The 16,279-nt window shown below is 45.1% G+C and overlaps 1 protein-coding gene across 2 annotated transcripts; it reads right to left on the reverse strand.

Moving 5' to 3' along the window:
• Positions 1 to 280: 280 nt before the first annotated feature.
• Positions 281 to 15,536, reverse strand: col1a1a (collagen, type I, alpha 1a). 2 transcript variants are annotated; one of them, XM_061846021.1, is made up of 49 exons: positions 15,289 to 15,536; positions 13,653 to 13,844; positions 13,430 to 13,455; positions 13,021 to 13,056; positions 12,151 to 12,243; positions 11,179 to 11,247; positions 11,059 to 11,103; positions 10,565 to 10,618; positions 10,428 to 10,481; positions 10,294 to 10,347; positions 10,148 to 10,201; positions 10,015 to 10,068; positions 9,187 to 9,231; positions 9,039 to 9,092; positions 8,901 to 8,945; positions 8,754 to 8,807; positions 8,205 to 8,303; positions 8,071 to 8,115; positions 7,902 to 8,000; positions 7,769 to 7,822; positions 7,558 to 7,665; positions 7,198 to 7,251; positions 6,996 to 7,094; positions 6,852 to 6,905; positions 6,682 to 6,780; positions 6,524 to 6,577; positions 6,385 to 6,438; positions 6,193 to 6,300; positions 6,052 to 6,096; positions 5,720 to 5,818; positions 5,523 to 5,630; positions 5,273 to 5,434; positions 5,054 to 5,107; positions 4,854 to 4,961; positions 4,716 to 4,769; positions 4,573 to 4,626; positions 4,315 to 4,476; positions 4,011 to 4,118; positions 3,785 to 3,892; positions 3,616 to 3,669; positions 2,991 to 3,098; positions 2,814 to 2,867; positions 2,630 to 2,737; positions 2,474 to 2,527; positions 2,282 to 2,389; positions 1,913 to 2,192; positions 1,439 to 1,629; positions 1,099 to 1,341; positions 281 to 964 (listed from the first exon to the last, which is right to left on the reverse strand). In XM_061846021.1, the coding sequence occupies exons 1-49, from the start codon at positions 15,368 to 15,370 to the stop codon at positions 818 to 820; spliced, it is 4,347 nt and encodes a 1,448-aa protein (XP_061702005.1). In that variant the 5' UTR covers positions 15,371 to 15,536; the 3' UTR covers positions 281 to 817. The 2 variants fall into 2 exon arrangements, with proteins under 2 accessions (XP_061702005.1, XP_061702006.1); XM_061846022.1 differs by lacking the exon at positions 15,289 to 15,536 and adding an exon at positions 14,239 to 14,348.
• Positions 15,537 to 16,279: the final 743 nt, after the last annotated feature.

Genomic DNA, 16,279 nt, shown 5'->3' on the forward strand with positions numbered 1-16,279 from the left:
ACAAGAGAATAGCACCTGTTTTGTTTTTACTAAAGTGTCTCAATGACTCCACTGACCGCCACAACTCCTGCAGGCAAACACACTGAAACTTTTTTTGAGGTAGCCGTAAGATGTTCTTTCAAAGAAAAACAAGTTTTAAACCCATGTTTCTCTGCTGGTGGTTTTAATGTGACTTTCGAAAACAAGAGGAACAAACAAGAGAGTCGCCACAACAGCAAAACCGACGTGGTTTCGGGCAGATGGAGAGCGGGTGGCACAACAACAAAGACAAACATGGCTGTCAGTTTCACCGTTTATTCATCAACACCTGAAACGTGGTACAAAGCAATCGGGTTCTGTCTGTCGGGACTGTCCTTTCATTCCTCTCACCGCAGGGCGGGTGTATAAAAATACAAAAGTCACCTGTGTGTTTCTGTAAACTCCAGAGAGGCCTGGATTGGCTTGGTTGAAGAGGGGGAAGTCAATTTTTTACACTTTACAGAAGCATATATTATTTTCTTGTTGCCAGTGAAAATCTTCTCTATGTGATCCTTGGTGTTGGTGATGGTAAAAACGACAAAAAACAAAGAGTCAGAAACAAAAAAAAAAGTAGTGGTCCCAAACGCGACGATGCGAGCATTGCCGCATCACTGCCATCTTTGTTGAAGTGCAGGTTTTAGGCATGGTAGACCATTGGAACGATGGTCGTATAGTATCGGGGGCCAGATCATAAAAATGTTTTGGTGGCTTTTTCTTTTTTTAAGAGGGATGGTTGCTAGAAAAAAATAAAACACACACACTCACGCACCACAACATATTCAAGTCCAGATTTCTTTTTTTACAAGAAACAGACAGGTCCAACTTCAAGGCCAAACTCTTGGTCTGGAGCACCAACATCCATAGGAGCGATGTCAATGATGGGCAGGCGAGATGTTTTCGATGTCTTGTACTCAATGATTGTCTTGCCCCATGCACCGGTGTGTGACTGCAGGGGGAGAAAAGACATGGGTAGGATCAATATCAGGATGTGTAACATGTTTAAATGTGTACACTACATTTCTACATCAAATTGGGTTGTTTTGCCTATCAAGAGCCACGGATCCAAACAAATGTGCTCACCGTGCAGCCATCCTCCAGGACACTGTAGGTGAAGCGGCTGTTGCCCTCAGCTCTGATCTCAATCTCGTTGGAGCCCTGGAGGATCACAGCCTTCTTCAGGTTGCCAGTGGCAGCATCCATGTAGGAGATGCTGTTCTTGCAGTGGTATGTGATGTTCTGGGAAGCCTCAGTTGACATGAGACGCAGGAAGGTCATCTGGATGTTGACATCTTCTGGCAGAGAGCCCTCGCTGCCGTACTCGAACTTTTGTGAAAGCAGAGAGTAGAGGTGCTTATTGTACGTTACGATGGATAAGAAACTAAAAGAGAGCAAGGGCCTTGTTGGATTTAATGGGTTTTACCTGGAAGCCCTCATTCATTGCCTCGCCAAACCAGACATGCTTCTTCTCCTTGATGTTCTTGCTGATGTACCAGTTCTTCATGGCAACCTCACGCTGAGTTGGGGCCACGCAGGTCTCTCCAGTCTCCATGTTGCAATAAACCTTGATGGCATCCTGAGTGCAGCCCTGGTCGGGGTCAATCCAGTACTCTCCTGAAGATGGAGGGGTACAACAAGTTGTCAGAAATCCATCTCCATTTTAAAAGCCACCACACAGCATTATCTAATCTTTATAGTCTATTATGAATGCTATGTTGTTGTTCCTTATTCTTTCTTCTGAATGTCTTACCAGGGCAGCACCGACTGCCGGAGAAAAATTCCTTGTGTGTTTTTACACACTTGGCCATCAAGCTGATTCTGATTCTGATTCTATTCAGGTCTAATCTAAGTCCGTCTGTGTGTACTACCCTTTGAATAAACTGATAGAGAGACTCACCGCTCTTCCAGTCTGGGTGGCACATTTTCAGGTCACGGCAGGTTCTGGCAGGGTTCTTGCGAGTACCATCGGGGCTGCGGATCTGCTCAATCTGCTGGCTGAGGGTCTTCAGAGTGCCGTCCACCTCAAGGTCGCGGTCACGCAGAACATTAGCGTCATCGGCACGGTACAGACGGAAGGGATCGGGTCCCTTCTCCTGGGGCTGGGCAATGAAACCGAGGTCAAATCCGCCACCAGGGGCGCCTGGTGCGCCGGGGGGTCCGGGAGGTCCGGGAGGACCCTAAATGCAAAACAAGGGGTGCAGAATGGTGCCTTAATACAAGTTGGGTGGTGCATCTACTGTAGAACACAACATGATGCGAGCCTTACAGAAGGTCCCATCTCGCCAGAGCGTCCACGAGGTCCAGGAGGTCCAGTGGGACCAGAAAGGCCAGTCATACCATCCTTACCAGGAGAACCGGCAGCTCCAGAAGCTCCCTGTGGAAAGCGAGAAAGGCATTCTTAACTCCTCTAAAGGAAAAAGTACAACACAAAGCAAAGTAATTCTGTGCATTAACTCACTCTAGGTCCAGCGGGTCCAGCAACACCAGCAGGTCCTGCCTCTCCAGCATGGCCCTATGGGTGTACAAAGAAAACATTAGTTCAGACCCGAATGTGTAATTATCCACGCTCCATTAAAAAAAAAAAAAAAGTGATCATGAATTTTGAGTAACATACAGCGGGTCCAGGAGCTCCCTGCATTCCAGTGAATCCTCTGTGTCCCTTCAGGCCTCTCTCACCAGTCTCACCAGTCTCTCCCTTGTCTCCACGAAGTCCAGCGGCTCCCTATGAGGAGGTGACATGATTCATCTGATCTTTGTTCCTATTGTAGAGCTCTATTGCTCGTGCTTATCATGCTTACAGCGGGGCCACGAGGTCCAGCAGGACCAGCAGGGCCAGCAGGGCCAGCAGCTCCCTGGAATATATCAAATTAGCTGTCATGTAGCAACATCCTGCACATTCATTTATTTTCTCAAGTTCAGTAAAATCATTATGTATGAACACAGCATTAAGTTGATGTTAAAGACTTTTCACTTACAGTCTCTCCACGGTCACCGTTCTTTCCAGCAGGTCCGACGGGTCCAGGGGCACCAGGGGGTCCGGGGGCACCAGGAGCTCCAGCAGGGCCAGCCTCTCCACGGGCTCCCTAAATGGTTCCACAGGATCATCTCAGTTACTCTCTCTTTCAAACAGATTATTGATGTTGTAATAGCAGGTGGCCAATCTGTAGACGTGCTGAAATAGTTCACCATTCTGTAGTGTTCGAACTTTTGCACTTTTTGTACCATATACAGTATCTTGTTCAGTGACAGAGGGGAGCCACACCCTATCCATCCAGACTTGGTTCAAAGCAAGACAAGGCAAATGTATCTATATAGTGCATTTCATAAACAAGGTAACTCAATGTGCTTTACAAGATTAAAAGCATTTTAAAGAATAAGAGGCAAGGTACTGACTGCATTGCCTTCCAATCAAATGTGGGATGAATATGAATGGATCACCAATCGGGATTCGAGCTGTGGTTAGCGTAACATAGCCATTTATGTGATGATGCAAATAGATGACTGCAACTTGGGTCATCGCAGTCTGGTGCTGTCACTGGGGCTACCTAAGTGGTTTCTGATTGCCAGCACATATTTTGTAGTGATGTCCACTAAGCTTACCTTGGGTCCAGCAGGTCCATCACGGCCAGCAGATCCCTCATTACCAGGGGAACCCTAAAACAGAGACACAAGACCGATCAATTGTGTGACACTGCCAAAGCACTGACATCCATATACACATGGGTTCGACATATAACTTCAGTGACCAAGTACAACTTTCTTGTCATACCTCACGTCCGGTCTCACCAGCGGGTCCAGCCAATCCAGGGGGTCCCATTGGGCCAGCAGGTCCACGCTCACCACTGGGGCCAGCGTGTCCCTGCTTTCCGGGCTCTCCCTGTGGGTGACGTCAATTGTGTGATCAGTTACCATAGCCTAATAACCTTTCTCACAGTATCCTATCTGAAAGAATCAACACTTGATCATTTTGGGACTAAATAATGGTATGAGCTTACAGTAGGTCCAGGGAGACCGGGGAAACCTCTCTCTCCTCTCATTCCAGACAGACCGACAATACCACGCTGTCCACTGATACCCTGAGGTCCAGGAATACCAGCACTACCCTGCAAAAGATTGCAGAAGATAAGTGTTAGAGAGGCGGTTGTAGAGTGGAACAAATCACCATTACATGGGCTCAAAATTATGTTTAATACTTGCAAGCGAGGTTAGTAAAAATCAACTAGGAAGTTGTAAGTTGAGGGCCTTATTGCGGTCATTATTTTGTGGGGTAATTTTTATATTAAAGTGATAATAACTTACAGGAGCACCATCGGCACCAGGGCTACCCTTCTCACCAGCGGGACCAGGGACTCCAGGAGCTCCAATCTCACCAGGGCGACCAGCAGGTCCGGTGTCACCACGGTTTCCTTTGGGTCCTTCCTTTCCACCGGGTCCAGAAGGCCCAGCAGGTCCAGCATTGCCCTTTTCAAAACAAAAATAGAATAAACTTATCCTCAAGGTTCTCCAGCACCCTCAGTGCTATCACACTGATGTGTTTGAGAATCACTATAGACTTACAGCGGGGCCAGGTGGTCCAACTCTGCCAGCAGCACCAGGGAAGCCTGTAGCACCCTTGGTAAGTACAAATATAGTTCATTAGAAGGGCAAAAATAAACGTGACTTTTACATATGAGGTTAGAACAGTAAGAATTCTAACTTACAGGAGGTCCAGCGGGTCCGCGAGCTCCCTTGGGGCCAGAGTTTCCAACGGGACCCTGAATGATTGCAGTACACAGTTCTTTAGCATGGGAAAACTAATAATGGGCATCCAATCTAATGATGGATTTTGGTTTCTTGACCTGAGGTCCGGGGGCACCAGTGGGTCCAGAAGGACCAGGAGGACCAGCATCACCCTTAGCACCATTGTTACCAGCCTCTCCCTTAGCGCCAACAAGACCATCGGCACCCTAAAAGTTGGTGGTGAGGAAAAGGTTCGGTTGAGAGGATCTTTAACAACAGGAGATGTCTGTGGGGGAAGCCAGACCATTTATGAACTTACAGGAGGTCCAGCAAATCCAGCAGGTCCGGGTGGTCCTGCCTCACCACGCTCACCCTATGAAAGAAGAAAAGTATGAGAAGATAATGAACTGAAGCTTCTTCTGCTCGTGGATGGTCAAAAGAAAAATAGTACATCTGCATATCTAACTATGTCAAAGGGAGGGTTGGACGAGAGTCTACAGTGTTTCATTCAAAGGGATGTAGACAAGATGTAACTCACAGGGGCTCCACGGGCTCCAGCAGGTCCAACAGGTCCAGCGGGGCCACTCTCACCCTTGTCTCCGGTGGCTCCAGCAGGTCCGGGAAGTCCAATAGCACCACCCATTCCACGAGGACCATCTTTGCCAGGAGCGCCATCGGTACCCTTAGCTCCTTGTTCACCCTGGAAACAAGAGAAATCATCATGCATGAGATTCTGATACAACTGGAGCTTTCTTCAGGTGGAATCTGATGGAGGTGTGACAACTCACTCTGTCTCCTCTCAGTCCTGGAAGACCGGCAGCACCACGCTCACCAGGCATTCCCTGCAGTCCGGGTGGGCCCTGAGCTCCGGGAGCACCAGGTGCTCCAGCATCTCCCTAAAATTGAGAGAAGGACATTTAATGATTATAGACAATAATTACTACAGGTAGAATCCAAAACATTATTCAACTTCTGGCAAGGTTACCTTAGAACCCTCATTTCCAGCAGATCCAGGGGATCCACGGGTACCAGCAGGTCCCATGGGACCGGGGGCACCACGCTCACCGGGGAAACCTCTGTCACCCTGAAGTGGAGGGGGAGCACCAAGTTAGTACAGGTTCAGTTGTATCTAATTGTAATATGGCCTATTTTCTGGTTGCTCTGATTCAAAGGACAGGGTTTGGGCAAAACTAATCTAAAGGGCAACTCTTGGCCAACAGGGAGTCCAAAATGTCCTCATTGTGCCAGTTTTGGTTCTACACATAAAACATCTCAGTCATTACAACCGGTTGTCAAGTATTGGTGATTGACACTTACTCTAGCACCAGTAGGTCCTGTAGCTCCAGCCTCTCCGGGCACACCCTAAATAAAAACAAAGTTAAGTTTGTTAATTCATTTAAAAAGATGTAATTTTAATACTACATGTAAAAAAGTGATCACACTAAATTAATCCCACACCTGCTCTCCGGACTTGCCAGTCTCACCAATGGCACCCTGGGGTCCTGGAAGTCCCTGGAATCCAGGAGGTCCGGCAGGTCCCTGCTCACCTCTCTCACCAGCAGGTCCCTGAGAAGGGCAAAGGAAGGAAGGTTATAACCAAGATTGAGCAGGCTCAATTCTGAACTTTTTTTAATGTGTGCATCTACATACGTTAGGTCCAGCAGGTCCCTGAGCGCCAACCTCGCCGTCCTTTCCGGGGGCACCCTAAATGACCAAATATGTTGTTTTTGCATGTCTAGCTAGCTTCTATGTATAAGAAGGATTGAAGAGCGTGTCACAGAGAACTTACAACAGGCCCAGTAGGTCCCATCACTCCTCTCTCGCCGGACTTTCCAGCATCGCCCTAAAGATAAGTGGTGGGGAAAAAAATTCAATTATAAGAGTCATCTCAACAATGATCCAGATCATTTCAGGCATCTGATCAAATCAGTACGACTCGGTACTCACAGCAGCTCCCTTGGGTCCGGGGAATCCCATGACACCGGGCTGGCCTCTGGCTCCAACAGAGCCAGGGGGTCCAGGGCGACCATCTTGTCCAGGGGCACCCTGATGAAGTATATTCATTAGATGATTGTGCACTCAATTCAAAGACTGAGTGCATTCAAATGTGAACTTACAGTAGCTCCCATCTTGCCATCGGGTCCAGGGCTGCCAGGGCTGCCAGTCATACCCTAAAGGTCAAACAAATATGATCAGATGATGGCTTGGGGCAGTAAAGAAATCCTTTTGTGTATAAGAAATAATTAGCCACAACATCTTACCTTAGCTCCGGGCAAGCCAGCCTCACCAGTGCGGCCGGGCTCACCGGTGGAACCTTTAGGTCCAGCAACACCAGGGGCACCACGCTCACCAGTGGCACCCTAAGATTGTCAGGCAGAAAACAAATATTTGAGCACAAAAGACTTTAACAGAAAACAAACTGATTGTGTATTAATTGCTTATGTGATGACATGGTTTACTCACTTTGGGTCCAGAAGCGCCATCAGCACCAGGGAAACCACGACCGCCAGTTGCACCCTGTAAGGCGGATCAAAGAAAGCTTTGTTAGGTCTGTGACCAAAACCTTCCATTTTTAACTTAGGTTGATCCAAAATAAAAATTAATGGATTGTGTATTTGTATTGTTTGTTCTCGAGGTTGTAGCCTTTTTATTAACTACCTGCAGGGGGCACTATAATGTTTCTGCATGTAGTACAGATGATATTTTATGATGGTGGTACTGTATTCCTGTGCAATATTTTGATGTTGCCTGTGCTTGTTGCGTACTCTTCTCATATATCTTGCTATGAGTTAGAAGGACAGAGACTTTTGCTATGCTACTTACGCGCTCGCCAGGAACTCCACGGCCTCCAACGGGACCAGGCTCTCCTCTTGCTCCTCTCTTGCCCTCCTCACCGGAAGGTCCAGCAGGTCCTTGAACTCCAGGGGCACCCTGTTTGATAAAAATGCGCAGACCAATTTGAGTGACCCCCATTATATATGGTACTTGCATGTGCTTCTATGAGATCCAAACAAGTTGATGGCGTTGAACGTACAGCATCTCCCTTGGCACCAGGCTCTCCCTTGGCTCCAGGGGGACCAGCCTCACCCTGAGACAAACAAATGAGCAAACATGAGAAAACAAGACCAAAAACAAATTTGCATCTGTTTTGCAAGCGCTTTACTCACAGTGTTACCCTTGGGTCCGGGGGCACCAGCAGCACCTTGGTTTCCTGGGGGTCCACGGGGTCCGGGGAATCCGGGAGCTCCAGCAACTCCAGCAGCACCCTGCAGGGGGCAGTGCACAGCTCAGATCTGAGTGTCAGGGCAAATTATGAGCGCCTCATTGCTTACTTACAGGGAGTCCCTTAGGTCCAGCAGCTCCATCAGCTCCAGGGTTACCCTGAAAGGATAAAAAAATATATATATATATTTTTTCAACTCAATTAAGTCTGAGACCATTATAGAGGGATAAGTTTTCTTTTTACTTACAGAAGGTCCGGCAGCACCAGCGGGTCCAGGGTTACCGGGCTCACCACGGGCTCCAGCAGGGCCCTCGGGTCCACGAGCACCCTGGGCTCCAGCCTCACCCTGAAAAGTGGGTAAAATGATTTAAAAAAAAAAATACCCTCCAGAAAATAATCTAATGTTCAACTTAAACCCAAAACATATGATGAGACCTCATTTAAGATCCATCATAATGACAATGAAATTCTGAACACTGTAATTCATATTGTCCAGTATCAAGAGGATGCAAATATACAAAAAAAAAAAAAAATAGAGTAGTAGTAGAGTATCAAAATGGTGATATTTTCCCAGTTTCTATAATGGAGTTTTATACAAAAGCTAATATTGTGCTAATAGATGCATTATGTTTAACACGATCTTGGTAATAAACAAATCGAGTATACATAATTTTCACTCTTCTATCAACCAAATGCAAAACTCCTAAACAACAAGCTCTGCAACTGTCTAAGAATCTAAAAACAAGCCCTCATAAGGAGCACAAACTGAAGCAGGTACAAAGTGTTGTAGTTGTACCTTAGCTCCAGGGCCACCGGGGAATCCAGGAGGTCCAGCGGGGCCACTGGGACCCTGAAGAGAGCACAAAAACATCCATCATGTACTGACATATACGCGGGACAGGCGACTCAACTTTGCCATTCGGGATTTGAAATGCACACTTACGGGAGGTCCGGCAGCACCGGCGGCACCATCGTTACCACGAGCACCCTGCAGCATAATGATAGCCAAGTTTGGCTCTACTCTTGCGCTGTGACCATTTTATGGAACGATCAAGTAAAATAAAAGGCGGGGGGGACTCACAGCAGCTCCAGCAGGGCCAGCGCGACCTCTCTCACCAGGCAGACCACGAGGTCCCTGAAAGTCGGGAAAATTGGGATTAAATCCGCATCATTTGGTCACATCTGGAAGAGAATCCAATATTTCTGGTGTTTTTTTTTTTTTAACTCACCATAGCACCAGGAGTTCCGTTCTCACCAGCAGCTCCAGTCTCTCCCTAGAGACAAATACAGGTTGGAAAGTGCAATTTCATTATAAAAGTAAAATGTTGTTGCTGAGGCTAAAATGAAGCCAAACTTCATATTTATTGCAAAATTAAAGAAGACTTAATATCAAATGCTTCCATTCTACTAATACCAATACACTACGACTACCACATAGCAGTTAGTATAACACACTCTTCTTTTCCTATTACAGGTACAAATATTCTATGTACTTCTACTTGCCTAATTGAGGACTGACTGATTGCATGTCTGTATTATTTTACAAAATGGTATACCTGAATCTCTCTTTTCAAAGCTCAAATTTAAGTTCTCGCAGATCAAGCTGAAACCTTGTCTGAGTATAACTTTTATACCTTTGCATAATACAAAGAATCACTCAAAATGATCATTTTATTTTGTCACGTTTTATCGTACAATGTGTCACATTCAGTTCCACCAAAGTAGAGCAGAAAATGTAATTTTACCCCGCCACTCGGGCTATAAAATTAAAGAGAGTTAGCCCAGTTTTAAGTCAATATAATGGGATGTACAATCGTACATGTATACTGTCGGGATAAGTACTGTACAATAACAGCAATTAGTGATTAGAAATGAAATGCTTAATGTGACGGTGAACCCACTACTTTTGCCTACTGTTAAGTCGGGTGTTGGTTGTGGAAGTGACAGTTGCAATTTCAAGCGCTTTCGAACAGTGAAACTGAATTTGCAGCTTGACAAAGCAAAATGGAAACTCGTCAAGAGTTCCAACCCCGTAGTGTGTATCAGTAGGTATTTACCTTAGGTCCAGCAGGGCCACTGTCTCCCTTGGCACCATCCAGACCACTGAATCCCTGAGGACAAGCAGAGATTTACACGTCAAGTGGAGTCAAGAAAATCTTTTGAAATGTTTTTTTGAGTTTTTTTACTCACTCTGTGTCCCTTGATGCCGGGCAGACCGGGGGTTCCGGGGAAACCGCGAGCACCCTGAGGTAAAACGAAGTGCAAGAGTTTGTTGCTGCGCCTCTTTTGTTGACATGATGCCGTTCGGGTGAGGTGCGGTGTCAGCGGTGACTTACCTGAGCGCCGGCGGGTCCACGCTCACCAGGACGTCCTGGTTTGCCAGATTCACCCTGGTGCCAAAAGAACAAAAAAATGGTGAAGTGAGGCACCATGAAGCTAGGAACATTGAGACCAGATTCAAGCAACTTACATCCTCTCCGTTCTTGCCAGAGGGTCCAGGGGGTCCACGGGGGCCCATGGCTCCCTGCAGAGAACAACAATTGCGCATAAAAACTCAGAAGTGTGTCAAGACAGATTCGTATTTGGTGCTGCATTTGTAGTACTCACAGCAGGTCCGGCCTCTCCAGACTCACCGGGGGGACCAGTGAAACCCTGGGGGCCCTGAACAGAGGATACAAAAGCACTGTTAATAGTGCTGTCATACACAAGTTTTATACTGTAACTACATTGTAACCACTACAGGAAAGGTAATTTGTCTCTCTCTAGTTATCTTTACATCCATAGATGTAGTATGTTCATGGCAATAATGATATCATTCACAGTAAAAGATGCACGACATACAATTGTGTTCATTTAGTATGAGCCACATGCCATTTGCTTATAAATGAGATGCATGTTTACTGTAGTTGCCATAGCAACACTGTCACTGTTGTATTTTATACCCAAAATGAGCATGCATCATGTTTAGTGAAGCCTCCAAATGAGTGGGAGATTCTTTTTTTCACATGGAAATGGACTCAAGTGTAGATTTTAATGTTGATAATTTAGTGTGCATGTCTCCCATCATTTGATATTAAGGAGGAAGGAAGTTGTGTACTTACGCTAGGACCAGGAGGTCCAGGGGCTCCACGAGGTCCCATTGGGCCCTGTAAAAAGGGAAATCAGTGAGGCCAAAGGGAAACAATGTGTGTGTTGTGTGTGTGTGTTGGTGAAAGACTTACCATGGGTCCAGGAACCGGCATGACAGGAGACTTGTCCTCATAGCCGCTAGACATCTGAGGGGAGAAGTTCTGGAAGAAAAACAGAGCACGTTTTACACACATACAGTACAGTAATGGCAAAACAAAAAGCCAATAAGTCCATTCGGAAAAACTACACAGTACACAAAAGTTAATGTTGCTGCCCAATGAATGGCTGATTGTCCAGAGGGATATAAATGATTGGCTTATCACCATAAATCCATTTGTGTGTTTATTGTCATACAGTATGCTTCTTTTTAATTAATTCATTGTGTCACACACAAAATAATATAACTGCAGATTAGAGTAGGCAAGTGTGTGGTCTGTTTCCAACCACATTATTGACTTAGTTCATGTTGTCGTAAGTCAGTATAGATCTAAGAGTATATACAAAAATATCTGCAACAGTCACACCTTTCCGTTTTTCTATTGAAGCTTCATTGAATGTTAATACTGATAGAAAATAAGTACATGATCACTATTAGTATCGTCTTGCAAGATGACTTGAACGAGGTTTGGATCTGAATAACAGTGGTTATTATTTAAGTGTGCTGATGTAGGAAGTGATATCGAACTGGCTTGGTCGAGCATTAAAATTAAACAAATTCTACATACAAAAAGAATACTTTTTTTTTTTTTTTAAATCAACCATTTCACAATGTGACTTACTGTTTGTAAATATTGTGCTTCAGTAAAACTTCACGCATAATAAATGGTTATTAATAGTTAAAATAATCTGCCACAATGTTGCTGTGATTGTGCAATACAGTAATAATAATAAAATGATGAGTATTACTACAGAAAATACTGCTGACACACGTTACTTCACTCTACTAATTTGTAAACAAGTGCCCAATGGCAAACGCTGCAGTAATTACGTTCATCGTCTCGCAACGCAAATGGATCAGCAACAACAGCAAAAAAAAAAAAAAAAAAAAAAAAATTTTGACTTACTCCACCGAGGCCAGGGGGTCCAGGGGGGCCAGGAGGTCCAGGCAGACCAGGCTGGCCGGGGATACCATCGTTACCAGCGGGACCAACAGGACCCTGCGGGGGGGGATAAAATGAAAAAAAGGGTCTTAAAAGTCATCAGGAAAACACAACATTGTCATGTCTCAAAGATTCATCGTTCAAGTTTTTTTTTTTGTTCTCTCTGCAGTGACAAAAACAAGAATAATCCTCTATGAGAGTGGACAGCAATGACAGGGACTGTGTGACCATGTGGGTCATGTGACCATCTGGGTCATATGACCATGGGAAACGGGAACTAGGTAAGAACTGTTAAACAGCTTGAGGGGGATGCAATAGTCATCACAATGTCCACATCCTAAATTAATTACCAGTATTCTGAAAACAAATCACTAAAACTACTATACCAAAATAAAATTTGACAGCAAAAAAAAAAAAAAAAAAAAACACCAGGACTTTCAGAATTAACATAAAATTCCAATATAGCTCCTAAGAAAGCTGAAAGACTTATTTTCTCTGAATGACATTATTTTAACAATTCAATGTTATCTCACGGACGCAGAAGCCAATTTTGCCTTGTGCCTTTCAAACACATCCAGGCTTCAACTTGGCGTCCGCATTTTCATTCACTGATATTCAATCTATACAAACTCCTTAAGCAAAAAAAAAGTAAAATCCTTTCCATACTTTCCATTTCAATAACATGACGCCGCTTAAGTGACACTTGCACGGAACTCAATGGGATTTTCGTTACTTCTAATGACAAAATGGCAACACATCTGCAGTTCCCGAGCAGAGGCGCACGCATGCGAGAACAAAACAAGAGCTGAAAGGTGGGAAGGAGAGCGGCCTTACCCTATCTCCCTTGGGTCCACGATCTCCCTTGGGTCCCTTTAAGGGGGAAAATAAAAAGACAAGTGTCAACATATTAGCAAAACACACCGTGAAAGTAGATTAATAATGTGAATCACTTATCAGATTAATGTGGTCAAATACAGTAATGTACTTGCGATTAAGAAACATGAATCAACAGTATCTTACATTTTAGAACAGTAGGTAGGGATATGTAAATGTGTGGAAATCATTCAAATATCAAAACAAGCAATATTCAAATCAACATGTGTTTATGATTTTTTTTCTCTGGGTAAAATTCTTGAAGATATGATTTCATTTACAGTAATACTCGACACAAATGACGTATAATTAGCTTTGAATAAAAATATGTACCAATGATAGTATTGTAATAATGTGATAAAGTATTTACCTCGACCTGAGATTGACCATGGTAGCCTGCAGACAGACAGATATGAATTTAGTTGGACATGTACAAAGGGTTGACACTATTTTATTTTATTTTATAAATAGCGGGGCTTCGTAGCAGGTTGTGAACAATTATTTCACATTCATAGTCGTGTAAAAATAAAAAAATAAAATAATGCCTCTAGATGAAAAATTTTAAAAAGAAGGGAAACTAATGGTTGTAGTACCGTCGTCGGGACAGATGGGGCAGCACTCGTCGTGGGGGATGACGGGGTTGGGGCAGTCGGTCGTGTCCTCGCAGATGACTTCATCGCACATCACGGTGCCGCTGTCGCACACGCAGATCTGGCATGGTTCGGGTTTCCACACGTCACGGTCAGCAAACACCTGGCCATCGTGGGTGCAGCTCCCGCTTTTGCCTGCAGGGGGCGGCAGAGAAACGCGGACAGGTAAGACACCACACTTACGAGCCAAGAAGAAATAACAACGGAAATAAGTCAATAATAATGTAGCACAATGTAAGCACCATGGCTAAATCTGAATCTGGTTTGAAATTCACGAGAATTTAAAAAAAATATATAGAATTATAGGTCTTTACCCGACTAGCCAAAGAGATAAAACATCAAAAGTTGAAGCTGAATACAGGTAACATGATCAGTGAGGGAGGGAGAAAGTGGGGAAAAAATGCATGCCAGGACGCGATTTAAACCGATAATCATATTAAATGCCGCACGTTTCTTTAGTAAATCGCTCATTTCTTTGTCTTAGCAAGAAAAATCAACAAAAAAAAAGATAATAAATCTGCTAGAATACCAGAGAGTTGAGCTCAGAGGATTCGCCAGGCTGCGGGCTTGGCAGCAGCTGCTGGAAACACTTTCATACATGTGTTTTCAATCAGAGTGCCGAAAAGAAAAGGGTGGGAGGGCGGGGGTGGTAGCAAGGGGGGAAACGGTGCTCCAGATGTGCTTGTGCGAGGTGCACAAAGCCACCCCTAAGTGGCGCTAAAAGACTGGCAAATCTCATGTACATTATCAGCGGGTTTTACGACGAACTCAAGCTAAACCACATCTGGAGCATTGAATTTATGCTCCTTTGTTCTTGTTTTCGGAGCTTACTAGACATTACTGAAACCAAATCACACTTTGGTAACTGTTCACTTTTTAGTCGGACACAAGACGTTTCCTGCAGGCAAGACTACGCCTGCTCACCTCCTCCTCTCCCTTCCTATTTTTCCACCCCCAAGGTCTCACTGGCCTTCAGCTGGCAGGCTCCAAAAATGGGCCTCAGGCACTGTCTAGTTTGACGCATCAATCTAATGTCTCCCACATTTAACCGATGTCTCCTTGAAGTCATTGATTATGCTGCCGGGGATGCATCGACACTGACTGGAAGTAAAGGGCAGTTCAGGCCTATCTGCGTGCCAAAGGTTGCAAATGTGTCTGTGTTTTATAAAATAGAAAGCCTTAGGGAGATTTCTATCGAGTAGTTTAAAGCAAATTATGTTTGTATTTGGTAAAGAGTATTGACTGTGAGTCTATGCTAGGAAGCCTGGCCTGGAGGAAAGCCTGGAAAACCTGCAACGACTTGCTTTGCATGCATTATGGTGGGGGCGGGGAGGCAGAGAGAAGAGAGATGGGCCTCCTTGGGATGCCCATTGCATGACGCAAATCCGACCCTAGCCTGCATCTATCTATCTTGTGGAAACAATGTGTCAAAATTGCGATATCTAATGCAAACGCTTTCCTCCTAAATCTAATCCGTCACGTCCACACGAAGAGGAAAATATCCATTTTCCAAAATGACAAAAAACAAAAGGTCGGATGACAAGCTCCACAAAATCAGTGATGAGCTGATGAAACTTACTGTCGTCCTCGCCCTGGGCTCTCACCAGAAGCACCGCTGCGCTGAGCAGCAGCGCCAGCCGCATATCCACAAAGCTGAACATATCTAGATGCCTCTAGACATGTAGACTCTTTGAGGCAAGAGAGGAAAAAGTTGGGGGTGTCTTCTCTTCCTGCTACACTCCACTCATACACGGGTGTTTGGGGCAGGGTCCGCTTGTTCCACAGTCCTCCTGACCCCAGCAGAAAACTCCCTACTGCCTACACTAACTTTCCACCAGGGTTTTTATATGGGAGTCTGCACTGGGAGGCGCTGGGACTGGAGCGACTGGGACGCACCCTCATTACCCTTTTGCTGCAGCTCACGTTTAGGGAAGACAAGAATGGACCCCTCCCTCAAAGGAAGAAAAAAAAACAGATGAAAAGAAAGAAATGAAAGAAAAAAAAAGTAGGTCCCTCCTTGTATAATTCCACAGCAGAAGGGTTGGGGATTGGATCAGGAGAGGAAAAGGGGGTTGAAAAGAAGGAAATCTGACCCTTAAGAGCATCGGTTCGTTGGAGGAAGACCTCATCATCCTCCTCCTCCAGCGACGGCGGCGGCGGCGGCAGCAGCAGCAGCAGCCGCGCGTTTAATCCAGATTTTCTTTGTGGGCCTGGTCTACTTTCTGATTCACATCGACTTGACTTCCATCTTGTGAAAGTCAGGAGTGTTCACATTATCCAGGTTTATTTGACAAGCTCCTGCTGGCGTTCAGGCCTGTGTGTGTTGTAGTCCTGGTTCATGCAAAAACCCTTTGGACTGTATCTTGAGTGTTTGCATGGCTGGAACCTCTTGAGTACATGCTTGATGGTGGTAGCCTTTTGTTTCTTTTCCCACCTTGATCAACATTAACCATCTAACAAGATTGGTTTGTCTTTTTTGCATCCACTGCCTAAACGTTTAAGACAAAATCATCTGCTTATTGTTAATCTTTCACGTGCTCCTGTATGAATTGCACAGGCGCCACAGATGT

Source organism: Syngnathoides biaculeatus, chromosome 16, assembly GCF_019802595.1.
Source record: "Syngnathoides biaculeatus isolate LvHL_M chromosome 16, ASM1980259v1, whole genome shotgun sequence".
NCBI lineage: Eukaryota > Metazoa > Chordata > Actinopteri > Syngnathiformes > Syngnathidae > Syngnathoides > Syngnathoides biaculeatus.